Source organism: Barbus barbus (assembly GCF_936440315.1).
Source record: "Barbus barbus genome assembly, chromosome: 28".
In the NCBI taxonomy this organism is placed as follows: Eukaryota; Metazoa; Chordata; class Actinopteri; order Cypriniformes; family Cyprinidae; genus Barbus; species Barbus barbus.
In genome coordinates this window covers 8089220-8107226 of record NC_136756.1, presented here as the reverse complement: position 1 = coordinate 8107226, position 18007 = coordinate 8089220, and the positions used below count along the sequence as shown (strand labels likewise).

Genomic DNA, 18007 nt, shown 5'->3' with positions numbered 1-18007 from the left:
TCCTGCTGAGTCATGAAGGTCAAGTCTCAAGTCACTGGATCTCAAGTCCAAGTCAAGTCGAGTAATTTTCTTTATTTAGTCAAGCAAGTCACAAGTCCTTAAATTTGCGACTCTGCCTGTCAGTCAAGCTCCCAGCAAAGGGTCAATTGATACTAGTGATGCACCAAAATTTCAGCAACCAAAAACATACTCATCCAAAATAATTTTTTTTATATAATAAATTTCATTTTTGGCCAAAATAGTTTTCTTCTTTCACTGAAACAGTAACTTTAATTAGCACTTCTCCATTGTTTAAAATCTCAATAGGTCTTTTACAGGTGTTTTACCTGTTTGTTGCATAAGCATTGCATTATGTGATGGACGTGGGGAAGTCGTGGCCTAATGGTTAGAGAGTCGGACTCGTAATTGAAAGGTTGCGGGTTCGAGTCCCGGGCCGGCAGGGATTGTAGGTGGGGGGAGTGAATGTCCAGCGCTCTCTCCACCCTCAATACCACGACTGAGGTGCCCTTGAGCAAGGCACCGAACCCCCAACTGCTCCCCGGGCGCTGCAGCATGGCTGCCCACTGCTCCGGGTGTGTGTTCACGGTGTGTGTGTGTGTGTGTGTGTGCATTTGTTCACTACTCACTTCTGTGTGTGTGCACTTGGATGGGTTAAACGCAGAGCACCAATTTCGAGTATGGGTCACCATACTTGACAATACGTCACGACTTTTTTAGGGTTGTTGGAAATGTCCAAATATTTGACAGAAAAAGTGGCAAAATCCAGTCATTTCAATAGGAATCCATGTGAATGGGAATTTTGTATCATGGTAAATGATTTCCCCAAACAGATTTTGCAATAGATTGCACAGATTTGCTGCGTTGCCCAACAGTAAGCAATTTGGATTCTGCATACGTCGCGACACTGATCATATCAGCTCTATCAGCTCTATCATATCAGCTCTATCATTGATAATTTTTCTGATTCTCTCAGTATTTATAACTGTATATTGGAACTTTAGTTTGGTTGTGTGCTCTGCTTTTGAGGAAAGTGACCCCAACACCATTCTAATATTTACTGTGGGTCACATCAGAGATTATAATGCAGTAACACTTGTCCTTTTCAAAACAAATGTCCCTTTCTTCTGTGCAATTAATATGACAACACTCTTACTCTATTGGTGATTTTCCCCTTCAATCAGATGAATCTTTTCTGCACTGAAATGCCTGTCATTTTTTCCTGTCCAGCGCTTCCCAGCACATAACCGGGTCCCCTCAAGACCTTCATTGTGTCTTTAACATGCTCTTGAGCTCCTGTTGAAAACTTTAGCAGACCAACTAATGGGCCTCCTGGCAGTGTTGGCCTAAAGCTGCTAATGTGCTCTGCAGGAGGCTGCAATTTTGCGCTGACACAGCGCCATTTTTCCCCTTCATGCTGAGTGTTAGGGTGCGTTGGCGTTCTGTGGAGGAGGGGAGAAGGGTGTTGCCACTGCACTCTGTTGTGTCATGGAGGTGATGGTGTGTGCTAATGAATTTCTACCCTCTGTGCCAAATGCTGACACTCCCAGCATGTTATGGGACTTTTCTCTGCTTGTTTGCGGGCAGCACAAGAAGAATTACGTTAACTTTCTTTTCTGGGCTTGCTGAGAAGCACAACATTTTCAAGCGCTTTGCTCTACCTCAGGAGCAGGCTGGTACAACACGGCATTGAAACATGCACCCTGCAGTCTTGCCCTGTAACCTCTGACCTCAGACCTGGATCCAAACCACTGTACCTGTTAAAGGAATAGTTCTTCTTTCATTAATTACTTCCCTTAATTTCCCTCCAAACCTGTATGACTTAAAAGGAGAAAGCCCATGCAGCTGTTTGAATAAGCAAAAGTACAAATTAAATATGAGAATTACTGTGAAAGGAAATATTAACTACTTAAATTTAAGTCTTTTCTCCACAGTAATGCATCAGAAGACTTGGAATATAAGTCATAGACGACTTTTTTTGACTGTGTTTGTCCTCATTGGATTTCAAGCAAGTAGAAGCAAAACATTATAACATTTTGTATTTAGAGCATATGGGTTTGGATGAGAGTGAGGGGGAGTAAATAATGACAGAATTTTCATGTTGATGTTCAATTGAGTGCTGCAGTGATGTATTTTTTTAATGCCAACCCAGAAATTAGCATCACCCTGGTTCTCTCCACAAAAACCAAATAAGATTTTTCAATTTAGGAATTGTGCTTTGGATTATTGCAGAAAATAAGCTCTTTAAAGAACTTTAAAGCCTAAATACAATAACCAGAAGTTAAAAATTAAAGTTGGCTTCCCAATGCCTTTAAATATTCATTTAACTCTTTCTTCACCAGCAAAGCTAAGAAAATGCCATTTTTGTCAAAGGCCTACATCCGGATCAGATTCAGAACAAAAATCAAAACATAGATGGAGTTGAACGCTTCACTTGCACAGACGTAAACCACTTCCTGGGATGTCATTTAATTCTGTAACATTAGCCAGTGTTGATTTATATGCTGTTTAATGCTTGTAGATCACGCTATTTTACATACGCATCAGCTTACATATGCGATCACCTATTTCTGCGGCTGCTTTACCTTGTTTTGATACAGAGATTCTGTATTTAGTTTTTTAGAAGATGTGTAAAACTGCTTCCTACCGTATAGTAGTGAAAACACAGAAACCAATGATGGGGAAGTGTCATCTTATAAATGATGGAAAATTCGATCAATGGTGGGAAAAGAGTTCAAACCTGCAAGTTGGAAAGTTTGAGTTAAAATAGTTTGCAAGATCACCATTATAAAAACAGAACAAGGCAGTAAAAGTAGACTAAAGCAATAAATGAGTTTACCTGTTTGATTTAATGTTGAAGAAATCCTTTATAGTCCCATTTAGCCACTTGTAACTACCTGTTTCAAGACATGTAATATCTTAAAAAAAAAAAACTAGTGGGATATTACTGATGCATTTTACGCCATAGAAAAAACATGGACGTTTCTTGGGCTTGTGTTAAACACAGACCTTATTTCAGACATTTAACCAAAAACCCATTCAAAAAATCCAATTACCCATTCAACTGGTTTCTGGGTTTTATGACTCATTCTTGCAGCACTCTATTACTATTCCTTTAATTTGAATGATAGTAAAGGCTCTCAGGTACAGAATCCTAATTTCCCTTTCTCTGTTAAAATCCAAAACCCTGTCCCAATATAAACCTGCCTGCTCTTCAGGTATAGCTGCCATTTGTAAATCTGTCAATCCAGCAAATGTGTCCAGCCTTGTGTTTATTGGAGGATTTTACACAATTCATCTTGGGATCTCTGTTGATTGTGCAATTTGGGTGAATCTGAACCAATCTTAATAAAGGGTCTTTTTAATTATATGAATGTTTACAAAGGACAGAGGAGGGAAGGTCTTTTTGAATGAGTGTAATTGTGTGGTATATATTTTTTTCCCTAAATCAGAGCAAAGTCAGGACAGCGTTGCTGGCTTGTCAGACTCCAGCTCCTTGCAGGATGTCTTCATGGACCCTACCAGCTCACAGGACAGCAGCCACAAGGTCGATCCTGGGAAGTGTAGTATTTTTCCGGAAGAATCAAATGCCACTGGAAAAGAGAAACCGGCCACAATAGAGGACGCAGGTACTGATCCCACGTACATAATGCAAAGTCTCATTACATTGTGGAAAATGTATTTAAATTTAATATGTAGCATTTAGTATTAATATTTAACATTACATGGTTCTATTTTATGATAATACGCTACGATTCAAAAGCTTGTGGTCAGTACGATTTTTTTTACCTTTTTCTTTCTTTTTGTTGTTTTTATCTGCAGGGACACATTAAATCAATTAAAAGTGACAAGAACATTTATTATGTTAAAAGATGTAATTGTCAAATAAATGCTTTTATTTTGAACTTCTGAACTTTCTTTTTCTGCTGCATCACAGAAAAATATATCACTGTTTCCACAAAAATATTGAACTAAAGGATGCTGTGAAGACTAGAGTAATGATGCTGAAAATTCACAGGAATTAATTACATTTTAAAATATATTCAAAGACAAAAGTTTTTTTTAATGTAAAATGTATTTTTTCTGTATTTTGGATCAAATAAATTAATGTAGGGTGAGCATAAGAGACTTAAAAAAATAAATAAAAAAAAACTCACCAAACCCAAACTTGTGTACAGTAAATACGTGTTTGTACAGAATTTTTTGTTACATTTTTGATTAATGATAAAAATAAAAAATTACTTAATTATTAAAAAATCTTAATTGTCTTGAAAATGTCGCAATTTCAAAAAAAGTGGTGACCAAAATTATTAGGACACTAGTATTTTCAGCAGCTAAAAAATGGTTTTAAGTCAGTTATTTCTATCTTTTGTTGTAGTGTGTCAGTAGAAAATATGAGTTTACATTTCCAAACATTAATTTTGCCATTAATTGTGATAATCCAGTGAGATTTTTGTTTGCACAAGGAGTCTGACACACAGAGATCCGATCTGATCATCATTCAGTCTGTCTGAATGACATGAAGAAACAGAACAAACTGAGACAGACTAAATCCAGAAGAACTGTGGCAACGTCTCCAAGATGCTTCCAGAAACCTACCTGCAAAGCTCCCTGAAAAACTATTATGACTATTATAAACTAACTCAAGTGCACCAAGGGCAAAAGCTGCTTTAAATGCAAAGGTTGCTCACACCGAATGTTGATTTTAATTTAGTTAATAGAAGTTATTTGATAAAATCTATTTATGATATTTTTTGACAGCATCCTTATTTTACAGCATACTTACACATGTGCCTAAAACTTTTAACAGTACTGTTGCTTTGCAGGTAGGTTTCTTGAAGCATCTTGGAGATGTTGACATAGTTCAGTTAATGGCAAAATGAATGTTCGGATATTTTCTACTGACACACTACAGCAAAAGATAGAAATAACTGACTTAAAACCATTTTTTAGCTGGTGAAAATACTAGTGTTCTACTAATTTTTACCACCACTGTGGATAATTTTATATATATATATATATATATATATATATATATATATATATATATATATATATATATATATATATATATATATAACAATAATATAATTTCTTAGGATTTTCCTAGCTATAATTTCTTAGAACATGTCTGGCAAAACGTTTTTTTTTTTTTTTTTTTTTTAGATTTATGTTCAGCGTTTTATGCCTTTATTTAGATACGACAGAATAGTTTTGACAGGAAGCGAAGTGGGTGAGAGAGTGGGGGATGGGATCCAGAAAGGTCTGGGAGTTGGGACTCGAACTCGGGATGCCCAAAGCACAATGGCGCTACATGTCGGCATGCTGACCTTGAAGCCATTGGCGCCAACCATGTCTGGCAAAACTTGACAGTTTTCATGAAATTCAGCCTATACCTGTCTTGCCAAGAGCACAAAACGCAGTAGTTTATCTTCTCCTTTTCTGCTGCTTTTTACAATCAGTATCTGCAGCTGGTGGTCACCTCTGACCTCTTGAAATCCCACAGGCCCCTTGGAGGACAAGAACATGGATATCAGCTCCGCCACACTCTCTCAAGAATCTTCAGTCACACAAGAGTCTTCGGACACCACCTTATCCATCACGTCCCCTGAGGCCTCCGTCCCCAAAACTCCTACCACAGACACTCCGACCCAAGCTCCACCTCATTCTCTGCACACCGCCCAACCACACAGACCTCACCCCCAGACCAGCTTCTCCAGTGAGGGCAAGCGCAGGCCAGAGCCGCCGCCTCCCCTGGAGGTGATAGAGCTGCCTAAGTGTCTGCCGCCGGGACAGAGAGAGCAGAGGAAAACACTAGTGGATGTGTGTGTGAGGTCTCTCTTCCTGTGTCTGAGTCGCTTCCCGCAACACTACAAGAGTCTCTATCGTCTGGCCCACCTGTACGCCTACAGCAGGACACACAAGGTGCGCAAACACATACACTTCATACACACACCGCACAGTGAATAATTTCTGTGCCATTGAAATACAGGAATGCAAACTTGCATGTGGCCTGAGACAACTGAAGTAGAGATTACATTTTTTTTTTTTTAAATATAGTTGAATTTTTCTTACCAAGGTTTGCATCTGTTTCAAGTTTCAACTATGATGAGTTTGCAACCCTGTTGTACTAACATATTTTGGTGAAATCCGCAATTTTGTCTCCAAAATATAAGAGACTCGGCACATTTTTCTGAAGGACTACAATAAACAGATTTTAACAACTTTTTTTAAAAGTTTATTAATTACTACATATTTCAAACTTTTCTTCTGTCTATTTTACAGATTCTACCAAATCTGTAAAGTGTAGTGGTCAACCGATATAGTTTTTTTGATAGCCTATGCGGATATCTTAGAGAGCAGGGTATAAAGCCGATACATATCATTTTTGTTTATTCTAATTAATATTTAAGAAATGTGAAAATTGTGTAAAATAAACATACTTGTACTTTAGATGACAACTTCTTGATTCTGTAATCCTATTAGTATTTTTCACAAATATATATATATAAAAAAAAAATATATATATATATATTTTATATACACTAGTGGATGTGTGTGTGAGGTCATCCTCACACACACACTATATATATATATATATATATATATATATATAGCGCAAGTAGCCTCAAATGTGCTAAGGTTATTTCTTCTTTTACTGTTATTTTCTTGCATCTCACATACAGATGAAGACACATTTCTGATGCACGTTTAAATGTGTCATTAACAACTGGTTGTTCAGTTCCTTACTCACTGCATTGAATTTCTGTAAATGCGGTTGTCACTACCTGTATTTTTCGGGAGTTAATGCAGTTTTCCAATGCAGTTGTCACTTCCGTATTTTAGTGAATTATGTGTGTACAGAACACTATTAAGGAGTAGGTGAACTGACAACCGAATTCAGCTGCAGTGTGTACATGGCTATTGATTTGAAGTATAACCATGACATTTCTTGACGGTGTTAATGAGATTCACCTTATTTAGTCTCACCCAACACTTGTCAGTGTCAGCGTTGGGCCGCTCAAACAATGTTTTGTAATCTCCACTCCACATATTGCAAATGGCTTGTAGTTATAGTTGTCTCTGTACATAACACTGGTAAGTGTTTTGGCACAAATAGATAAGCATATGCTTTATAAAAACCATTTACCGCACAAGAATATCAGCGTCAGCAGATATGTGTCTATGTAGCATTATGTATCGCTAATGCTAACTGAGCCAAGAAGATGATATCATATTCACCAGTGTGTGTGTGTTTGAAGCCTATGCACGGTGGATGCCACTACCTACAGATATTGAGACTCGGCATTAAAAACTGTGCCCACTCACCTCATGGGTGCAAAAAGAGCAGTAGTGCCAAGTTTAGCGCAGTGCCAGAATGTTGTGTAACACCCCTGACCGCTAAACAAACCACTTACACTTGCCTGAAGTCTAATGTATCCGCTGCAGTTTGTTTTTAACTTGTGGTTGATATTGTAAAGTCAAAAGGTGTGCACATGGGGTCAGTGGGGATTCCCCATACTTACTTGACATATGTGGTCTAGTCATGTAAAAACCTGTGCTAAATAAATCAACTTCCTGCTCAAATGGGCTGAAGGTCTTTGTTAGGCACAGCAGTGGGATGCACGTAAACACCCTTAAGATGTGATATTATTAATGCAGAATTGGAGGAAATGAAGTACTATATTGCTGTTATAGAAGTACTTAATCAAATGAATATGAAAAACATTTAACATTTTTGATTCATTTATTATCTGTGCAGTAGCTGTTACTACAGTATATTGTGTGTTTTGGATGGCTGCTTTAACCAATCAGCACCCAGTATCATAACTATCCATTTTGTAATTATTAATTTAAATGATTATAAAGATATCGGCATATATTTCATAAATAGTCATTTTGATGTTTATAAGGATCAAATTCACAAGTTTATATAAAATTTTAAATGCACTGCCGTTCAAAAGTTTGAGATCAGTGGCAGTAAGTTATTTATTTTTAACAAAATAATTTAATAATTGTTTTCCAGCAAAGATGTTAAATTCATGAAAGGTGACAGTAAAAACTTTCATAATGTTGCAGTTTATTTAAACTTTTTTTTTTTTTAATTAATGCTGTTCTTTTGAACTTTTAAAAAATGTATTACAGTTTCCATAAACACATAAACTAAGTAGCACAACTGTTTTCAACATTGATAATAAGCAGAAATGTTTCTTGAGCTGCAAATCTGCTTATTGGAATGATTTCTGAAGGATCATGTGACACTGAAGACTGGAGTAATGATGCTGAAAATTCAGCTTTGCGTCTCAGGATGTTTTTTTTTTTCAAAACAATAATGCAAAATTCAGTTCTCTTTCAAGCATACGTTTCGGTGTCTCACTATGGGATACGCCCCTTCCGCGTATTCCTCAGAAGCCCTATTACATTACGCCAGCCCCAATTGGCTGGCAGACGTGACGCTGTGTCTGGGAGTGGCCTCCCCACCCCTCAGTATAAAGGAGCGACACAACGTCACTACGACATTCAAAAACCTCTTCTCGCTTCACACCAGAAGCCTTAACGAACTCTCGGACGAACGACTGGCCACCACGCCGTTTTTTCGCCTGACTCCTTCAATTTTGCATTCCAGCCGATTGCAAGGAGTGTTCGATACTACGATGGCTGCTGCAATGCAGACTGTCCCGGCTAGCGAGGGAGATGCTGTGCGACTTTGTTCATGTGGGAACAAAATTTCATGCAAAGACACACACCAGGTCTGCTCTGCATGTCTTGGGCTGAAACATGCCCAAATGGCGATCGAGAACCCCGGTTCCTGTGAACACTGCGCACGCTTCACTACGAAGAGCCTTCGTCGCAGGCTAGCACGCCAAGCTAGCCTGTCAGGCCACGATCCCCTCATGTCGCCTAGCCCCGTTCCAGCTGCCACTCCGCAGGTATCCATCCCTGTAGAGCTGCCCACCACGGCAGCTTTATCATGGGGTGAACAGCTTGACGTTTGCGTCCCTCTGACCAGTGTGTTTAGCACGGACGAGGAAGAAGACGCGCTCGATTTCGAGGAAGAGGGACAATCGGACTTTCTTCTCTCTGAAGAAGAGGAAGATTTCGAGGACTCCCCTTTCATTCCCCCTGCGCACACGGCACAACCCTTCGCCGCGGCGGGGACCACGGAAGATGCGGATGGGGCACCATCCCCGCTGCTCAGTGTGGATCTGCAAGATGTGTGCAAACGCGCTGCAGAGAAACTAAATATTCCGTGGCCGACCGTGGTAGCAGAGACTGCAAAGTCTCGCTATGAGGGTAAGCGGCTGCCGAGGGCGAAACGGGCAGCACGGCAGCTCCTTCCTGTGTTTCCAGAGCTCCTGGAGGAGCTTGCGGTGACCTGGAAGGACAAACCGTTCACCAGCAAGTTACCCGTGCAGGGAGGATCCGCTCTCGATGTGGAGGGAATGGAGAAAGTAGGACTTCTCCGAATGCCTCCCATGGAGCCATTAGTTGCCGCGCACTTGCATCCAAAGCACACGGCAGCTGCAAATCCGACGTTGCCATCCAAAGCGGACCGTTTCCAGTCAAGCATGTCGGAACGCGCTTATAAAGCGATTGCTCTCTCTGTCAGGGCGCTGAACGCTACCTCTATGCTGACCGCGTACCAAGCGGAATTGCAGGACGAAGCGTCGACCATACCAGGTCAGACGCACTGGGAAGAGATCTGTGTAGTGACAGATCTCTCTCTGCGTCTTCAGAGGTGCGCGGTTCAAGCCGCGGGCAAAGCCATGGCCACAATGGTCATCCAAGAGAGAGGACGTTGGCTTAACCTGGCTAATCTCTCAGACAGGGAGAAAGAAGCTATCCTGGACGCACCGGTGGTCACAGAAGGCATTTTTGGCTCGGCGTTGACACTGATGCAAAAGAGATGCGAGGAAAAGAAGAGGGATGATGAGGCTTTGCAGCTCTGTATGCCTCGGAAGGCACAGACTGCACCCCCCCCGCCACCTCGGCAGACTTTCGCACAAGTTACGGCCCGCCCACCCCCCAGCTATCGCATTCCTCGGCGGCAGAGACCGAACGTGAATGCAGTGGGTCACAGCGGAGTCCCGGAACAGAGAACTGCCTGGCCTAGGAAGAACTACCCGCCTGCAACAGCTCAGGCGGTCCAGCCAGCTCCTCAACCTCATCCTCACTCCCATCCTCAGGGAGCGAGGAGGAAGAAGAAGGCAGTTTGATGGGGTCTTCCCCGGGGAAAGGAGCACAAAAGCCCCCCCGTTCGCGAGCTCCCGTCCCCCAGATGTTCAGCGTTCGACAGTGGACGAGTTCCAAAGTTCCCGGATGTTCTGTGGAAAGATAGAGCCCGGTTGGGCCAGGGGAACCAGAGCAGTGAAAAGGACAAGGGATGGTGCAGTGGTGTACACCCACCCACTAGTCACAAGCATTTTTCATGTCCAAAACTCAATAAAGTTTTCATTGTATTCCCAAAACATGTTGCAAAACATAATTCCCCAAAAAACGTTGCAAAACACGTTGACAGACCACAGCATAACATCACCTCGGGGAGCTTTAGCTCCCTTAGGGGTGATGAGACGCTTAAACTCTGTCCGAGCGCTGAATGCCCACGCATGCGCAGTACAGACAACAAACTCGCTCACGGCTCAGCCACACGAGGGCGCCAGAACGCTGCAAATAAACAGTTGGCGAGAATGCACACGGTCCCGCTGGGTACTAAGGACAGTACAATTCGGGTACCGACTGCAGTTCGCCGCTTCCCCCCCGCATTTCAAAGGGATAATTCATTCTCAGGTGCGGGAAAAATTAAAGCATGTTCTTCAGGAAGAAATTTCCTCTCTGTTGAACAAAAGGGCTATAAGAGTGGTCCCACCCGAGCAGAGCCACAGCGGGTTTTACTCGAGGTACTTCCTCGTCCCAAAGAAAGGGACTCAAGCTCTTCGTCCCATATTAGATCTGCGGGCACTGAACAAGTACTTAAGAAAGTACAAGTTCAGAATGCTCACTCATTCTACACTCCTAAAATTAGTGCGCCATGGCGATTGGTTTACGTCAATCGACCTGAAGGACGCATATTTTCACATAAAGATATATCCACCCCACAGGAAATTCCTGAGGTTTGCTTTCCTCGGCGTGGCATACGAGTATCTGGTTCTACCATTCGGGTTGTCTCTCAGCCCCCGAGTGTTTGTAAAATGTACAGAAGCGGCACTCACTCCGCTCAGGGAGAAGGGCATTCGTCTCGCTACTTACATAGACGACTGGCTGGTGACAGCTCAGTCAGAGCGAGAAACGAGAGAACACACAGTTATGCTTCTGGAACACATACAGAAACTGGGTTTCAAATTAAACATCGAAAAGAGTGTTTTAATTCCCACACAGTCTATAACATATCTGGGGCTGTCACTGAACTCGGTGACATTCAGAGCACGACTGTCAGAAGACAGGGTGAGAAAATTCACTCGGTGCATGACCGATTTTCAGAGGGGAAACAGTGTTTCCTTTCGCACATGCCTCAGGCTATTAGGACTGATGGCTTCAGCCCTGATAGTTATTCCCTTAGGCAGACTGTTCATGAGAGAATTTCAACGCTGGGTAGCGTCTCAGGGACTGGACCCAATACGTCACTCCCGCAGGAGAGTAAGAGTGACGTCAGAGGCAGTCTTAGCACTGCGCCAGTGGAGACACCCGACCTTTCTGGTTCAGGGGGTACTCATGGGCGTGGTTCGAGCCAGAAAAGTGATAACAACGGACGCGTCGTTGTCCGGTTGGGGGGGCATTCACGAGGGCAGGATAGTGAATGGAAGATGGGATCAACATCTGACCAGTCTTCACATAAACTATTTGGAAATGCTAGCCGTTTTTCTGACGTTGAAGCATTTTCTTCCTTTTCTCAAAGGGCATCATGTTCTCGTGAGAACGGACAACACTACGGTTGTGGCTTACATAAACCGGCAGGGAGGTCTCAGATCACTTCCCTTGCACATGTTAGCACGCAAACTGATTTTATGGAGCAATACCAATCTTTTATCCCTGAGAGCGACGCACGTACAGGGTGTTATGAACCAGGGTGCGGATTTGCTTTCCAGGGGCAATCCTCTCTACGGGGAGTGGAAGTTGAACAGGGAGGTGGTCGAACAGATTTGGAGCATATACGGCAGAGCGACAGTAGATCTGTTCGCGTCACACGACAATGCTCAGTGTCCTCTGTTTTTCTCCCTGAAAGATCAGAGCGCGCCTCTGGGGATAGATGCGCTGGCGCACGAATGGCCTCGCACTCTCCTTTACGCTTTCCCACCGATAGCATTGATATCCCCAACACTTTACAGAGTGAGGGAGGAGGGACTAAAACTGATATTAATAGCTCCGAGGTGGCCAGGGAAGTATTGGCTAGCGGAGATCATACATATGCTGTACAAAGACCCGTGGTCTCTCCCGCTGCGCAGAGATCTTCTGTCACAAGCAGAGGGGGAGATTTTTCATCCTCATCCAGAACGCCTGGCACTATGGGCATGGCCTGTGAGTGGGTCAATTTAAATATAACCGGTCTGCCTGACAGCGTTATTAGAACCATACAAAATGCTAGAGCTTCATCGACTAGGTCTCTTTATGAATGCAAATGGGGCGTGTTCGAGCGCTGGTGCGCAACTAAACATGAGATACCCTTTCAGTGTTCAGTGGCAGTGGTTCTATCATTTCTTCAGGATTTGATAGACCAAGGGAAAGCGTTTTCAACCATAAAAGTGTTTCTGGCTGCTATATCTGCTTGTCACATTGGTTTTGATAATAAAACTGTGGGGCAGCATCCTTTGGTAGGCAGGTTTATGAAAGGTGCGCGCCGCGCCTTGCCAGTGTCGAGACCGATTTCCCCCTCATGGGACTTGGGATTGGTGCTAGATGCTCTTTCCATGTCCCCATTTGAGCCGCTGGATAAGGTTGATTTAAAAATATTGTCATTTAAGACGGCACTGCTGTTAGCTTTATCCTCGGCAAAACGCGTAAGCGAGATTCACGCGTTTTCAGTGCACTCAGCGTGTTTGCAGTTCATGTCTGGGGATGCAGGGGTAGTTCTGAAACCTAATCCTGCATTCATGCCCAAAATAGTTAAGGCTATCATTCCTCTTGAGTTAAGAGCCTTCTGTCCACCACCTTTTGCTTCATCAGAACAGCAAAAGTTAAATGCATTGTGTCCAGTGCGTGCTTTACGCATTTATACAGAAAGAACTAGAGGGTTCAGGGAAAGTGATCAGCTGTTCGTATCTTGGGCGAAACCTCGTACGGGGAAGCCGATTACTAAGCAGCGGTTGTCGCACTGGATAGTGGAGGCGATCTAGCTGGCATATTCCAGTAAGGGTCTTGTGTCCCCATCTGGTTTACGTGCACACTCAACAAGGGGAATGTCAACGTCCTGGGCCCTGTTTAAAGGAGTCTCGTTACAGGATATTTGCGAAGCGGCGAGCTGGTCCTCACCGCATACATTTGCAAGGTTCTATAAGCTGGACGTTACAGCTCAGACTTTAGCGCATGCAGTATTGAGCGTTGGAATGTGAATCACGAGTCATGACTCGTTCAGCCCCGCACGCAGTATTGTGGTTGGCAGGAGACTTCGAGGCAGGCTATCTGGCAATACGGGAGTTAGGATATCCCATAGTGAGACACCGAAACGTATGCTTGAAAGAGAACAATAGGTTACTTGCGTAACCCCGGTTCTCTGATAGCATTAAGTGAGGTGTCTCACCAGATCACCCTCCTTGCTGTGCGAAGCGAGGAAGAGGTGTGCTTGTTTTGAATGTCGTAGTGACGTTGTGTCGCTCCTTTATACTGAGGGGTGGGGAGGCCACTCCCAGACACAGCGTCACGTCTGCCAGCCAATTGGGGCTGGCGTAATGTAATAGGGCTTCTGAGGAATACGCGGAAGGGGCGTATCCCATAGTGAGACACCTCACTTAATGCTATCAGAGAACCGGGGTTACGCAAGTAACCTATTGTTTCATGGCCAGTAGGGTTGGGCGATGTCTACAAAATTGGCATCGGACGATGACATCGCGGGGGATGGGGGGGGGGGGGGGGGGTGAGGGGTGTATCGTGGCGAAGCGTGAATCCGTATTCAGAAAGACACGGAAAACAAAGACCAATTGCTAATGGTTGCCTGTTACATTATAGTACATAAAATTTCACTTGCCACATAAACAGAGTAAGGAGAGATGACTGCCGCTCCATAGTATAAACAGAGCACGTGCGATTGCGAATCTTGAAAGTGAAAGTGAAACTAAAATAGCGATTGTGCATTCAAAAACCGTTTCAATGCCAGGCATAAAAGCGGCTGCCTGATGCCCGCCATTTATATGCAGTATAATTACCATACCTGTCAACCCTCCCGTTTTTCCTGGGATTCTCCCATATTTGACCATTCTATCCCGCTATCATCCGTTATCATTTTTAATCTTGCTATTAAAAAAATCCCACTGGGCGTATTTTATGTTTGCTACATTCACCTCTGGTAAAACTCCCGTAATTTGTAAGGCCCAAACCTCATTATATGAATAATCGCTTCAATATATTCCAAGGTTGTCCGGTTGCCAGATCTTATGTGAAATTCTTCTCACACAATCGATTCATACAAATTTCAACCCATTTGTCCCCTCAACTTGGCATGATATCTGATGCTTTGATATCTGTGCTGTAGTGATGTGATGGCGGTGCGGGCGCTGTGGTTAATCCATGGGTCGGGTAATAAAAAAAATGCATTCTGATTATTTGCGGGTGGGTCGCGGGTGGATAAGATAAAGTGAAGTGAAGTGAAGTGACATACGGCCAAGTATGGTGACCCATACTCGGAATTCGTGCTCTGCATTTAACCCATCCAACGTGCACACACACAGCAGTGAACACACACACACCGTGAACACACACCCGGAGCAGATCAATATTTGCATCACTAAATCATTAGTGATGCAAATATTAACTACATTTTCTAAAATATGAACGTGTTTTAAATATATTTTTTCATCAGGCATACGATTTAGTTTGTGTGTGTGTGTGTGTGTGTGTGTGTGTGTGTGTTGCCTGTTCGGGAAGTTGCAGTGACAAATGGTTCACTGGTAGAAAGGGGAGGAGAAGACTTAGGCGGTGCTTCGGTAAAAAAAAAAACTATACATGTAAATTGAGATATAGCTTAAACTTCAAAAGGCTATGCTTTAATTGATTAAATATGAGTGCTGCAAGTTTCAAAGTCAGGTGCTGCGCTGCTTTGTTTACTACGGTTACCGGGGAAACGGCTATATTCCAACTCCGCCCCCTTCCCCATAGACACGCCCATCCGTCCATCCGTTGGGGTGCAGCAGATTGTGGGGGGTATGGGGGGGATCACGATACCGGCTCAACATCGTGATGCCTATCAGCCATCGACGATGGCATTGTCGATCGGCCCAACCCTAATGGCCAGTGATGGTGGTAATGGTGTGGCATGGTGGTAATTTTGGACCCTGTCTGGACGCATATTACAACATTTGTTCGTAATAGAAACCAACATTTTAAAATCATTGTCATACAGTCCCTGCATGTGATTATCTCTCTTTCTTCCCGTTTTCTATGAAAGCTTTAGTTTACCTTTCTGCGGAACAATAGCAGATTCCTTTGTAGCAAGAAAGGAATTTTTTTAAACTGCAGATTGATATAAACTGCAGAGCCATGTATAATAATACCAGTGACTGCTCAATGGAAGAGGACACTTGAAAAGAAAGCAAAGCATTATTGGTGGTGTTTCTTTCACAGTAGGGTAGACTAAAGCCTTTTCTCTGTGATAATGACTGCTGGCTTAACCTTACATACCCAGCCTTTTGCTTTCTTTTCTACTTTGTTCTTTCTCTCACTGTCATATCTTGATTTATGATAACTAAAGGAATGCTTCACTCCGATATCACAGTTTTGTTATCGTTTACTCACACTCATGTCATGTCATTGCAACTTCCTGTCTTCTTTGAAACACAAACAGTGAATTACTTAATGACAAAAGTATCATATTTCATATGACTTATGCACTGTATTTCAATCCTTCTGAAGATGTATGATAGCTTTGTGTGGAAAAACTGACTGAATGTTATTTACTGAAGGTCATGAGTTCATATGAGAAAAGTAGCAATTGCCTGGTTCTTTTAAAAAAAAAATATATATATATTTTTTTGAGTCAGATGTTTGATGTTAGATGTTTCAATGAATTGTTTGATCCAGTTCACAATACCCGTCCCAATGATTTATTCACAAATCGCAGTGGTTAACAGCTCATTGGAGAGGAAGATTATCATTGAATAATGGCTTAAGTTCAATCTACTGGGCTCCAGACGTGGTTTTGTTCCACTTCTGGCCCGTTTGCTGTTTCTCATACACAACAGAAATGGCAGTGTTTATAGGTTAATCAAACTGGTAGTGGCACCAGTGCAACCTCTAACAAAAACCAGTTGCTCAGGCAGGAATAATGTTTAGTCATAGTCCAGAGCCCTGGCAGGGATAATTATTACTGAATAATGACTTAAAATTTAATTTGATATATGATAAGACTTAAAATAAAGCAGATGAACTATTGTTATGGTGCTTTTGCATCATTTTTTGAAGCTTGAAATATCAGTCCTTATTATGATTGCATACATTATTCACAATTTCTTTTACTTGTCAGATTTGGAGTCCCTATATCATCTCTCTCTCTCTCCATTGCATGTGTGTTTGTGCTCCTTTAAGACACTTTCTTACCAAACGGACTCACATATGTCATCTCCATCCCTTCACACTGAGAAATCTGTCTGATCTTTGAGCAGAGATTGTTCAGCTCTGAAATGTAATCACCTCACCATGACGAGCCAGAGATTTCATAACCGCCACAACACGTTTAATCGCACCCGACTCGTTCACAGGGTGAAATCATGGAAATTTAGCTCTCGGATTTAATGAATGGCCCCAAACAGTGTTTGAGCTCTCATTTGTACAGTGTGACATACAGTGAGAGATACGTGCGTGTCTGTTTCCTAATAAAGAAGTCAGACTGCAATGCTCTGATGTTGTGTGTTCATTAACGGTGAATTAGTGGTGTGGAAATGGATTTGATGGGATGATACAGTGTAATTATATTGGAGTGTCACATGAGTTTTGATTAGCTTTCAGTCTTTAGCCATCTAACGGGAGACGTTTGTCTATATTAAAGTTGTTTCTGTGTTTTCCTGGGTTCAGTAAATCAATTAATTTAACGTTTTTATGTATAGAATAGCTGGATGGCATGCTAGATTAAAATTTACAGTACTGTATTTGCAGTTCCACAATGCAATATGACTTAACCGATTTCCAGTGTGTCAAATTAACACAAAGTGTTGCCAAGTCCTCAGTCTTCCTGTGGAATTGGACTACTCTCATACTGTTGCTGCAGGTTTTTTTTTTTTTTTGTCCATAGGTTAAATGAAACCCCTCGCCCCCAGAATGCAATTTTGTTTGCCAATTTGCCCTGGAACACCATCGCCTCGTTTTGGCTATGATTGGGCTAGTTTTGAGTAGCAATTGGGCTTGTTTTATTAAACAGACTGGGCAACCCTGACTAGAAGAAGAAATTTCTAAAATTGCAAAATAATCATATTTTGTGAGGTTATGTGACAATAGTATAGCATAATATTACTTGAAACTCTTTGAAAGAAACAAAAAACCGCCACAACACACTTTCACACACATTTTTAAAACCAACGGGCAGTATAAATACTAGATTTCATGTGTCAGTAATGTAGCAAATTGCAATTTGAAATGCTTACTACCTAATGCATACCTTTTTGAGAAACAGTAGGCAGTGTACAGTCTGTACTATCACTGCAGCGTAATACAGTTTGAAATGTTTATCACTACCTAGTATGCAGTATTTAACTGCATACTTCATTAAAGTCACGTGACACTATAGTTTAATACAGTTTGAAATGTTTATTTCTACCTACTGCATATTGTGATGCACACTGTTTTCCAGGGTTCGTACAAGGTGTTTAAAGTG

General features: G+C 42.1%; 1 protein-coding gene across 1 annotated transcript in view; it reads left to right on the top strand.

Moving 5' to 3' along the window:
* Positions 1 to 18007, top strand: part of cabin1 (calcineurin binding protein 1) — a 115566-nt gene that overhangs the window by 45546 nt on the left and 52013 nt on the right. Inside the window, exons 28-29 of the mRNA XM_079382768.1 lie at positions 3450 to 3626; positions 5504 to 5922. Coding sequence (XP_079238894.1) covers positions 3450 to 3626; positions 5504 to 5922 — 596 coding nt within the window. The remainder of the gene's footprint in view (positions 1 to 3449; positions 3627 to 5503; positions 5923 to 18007) is intronic.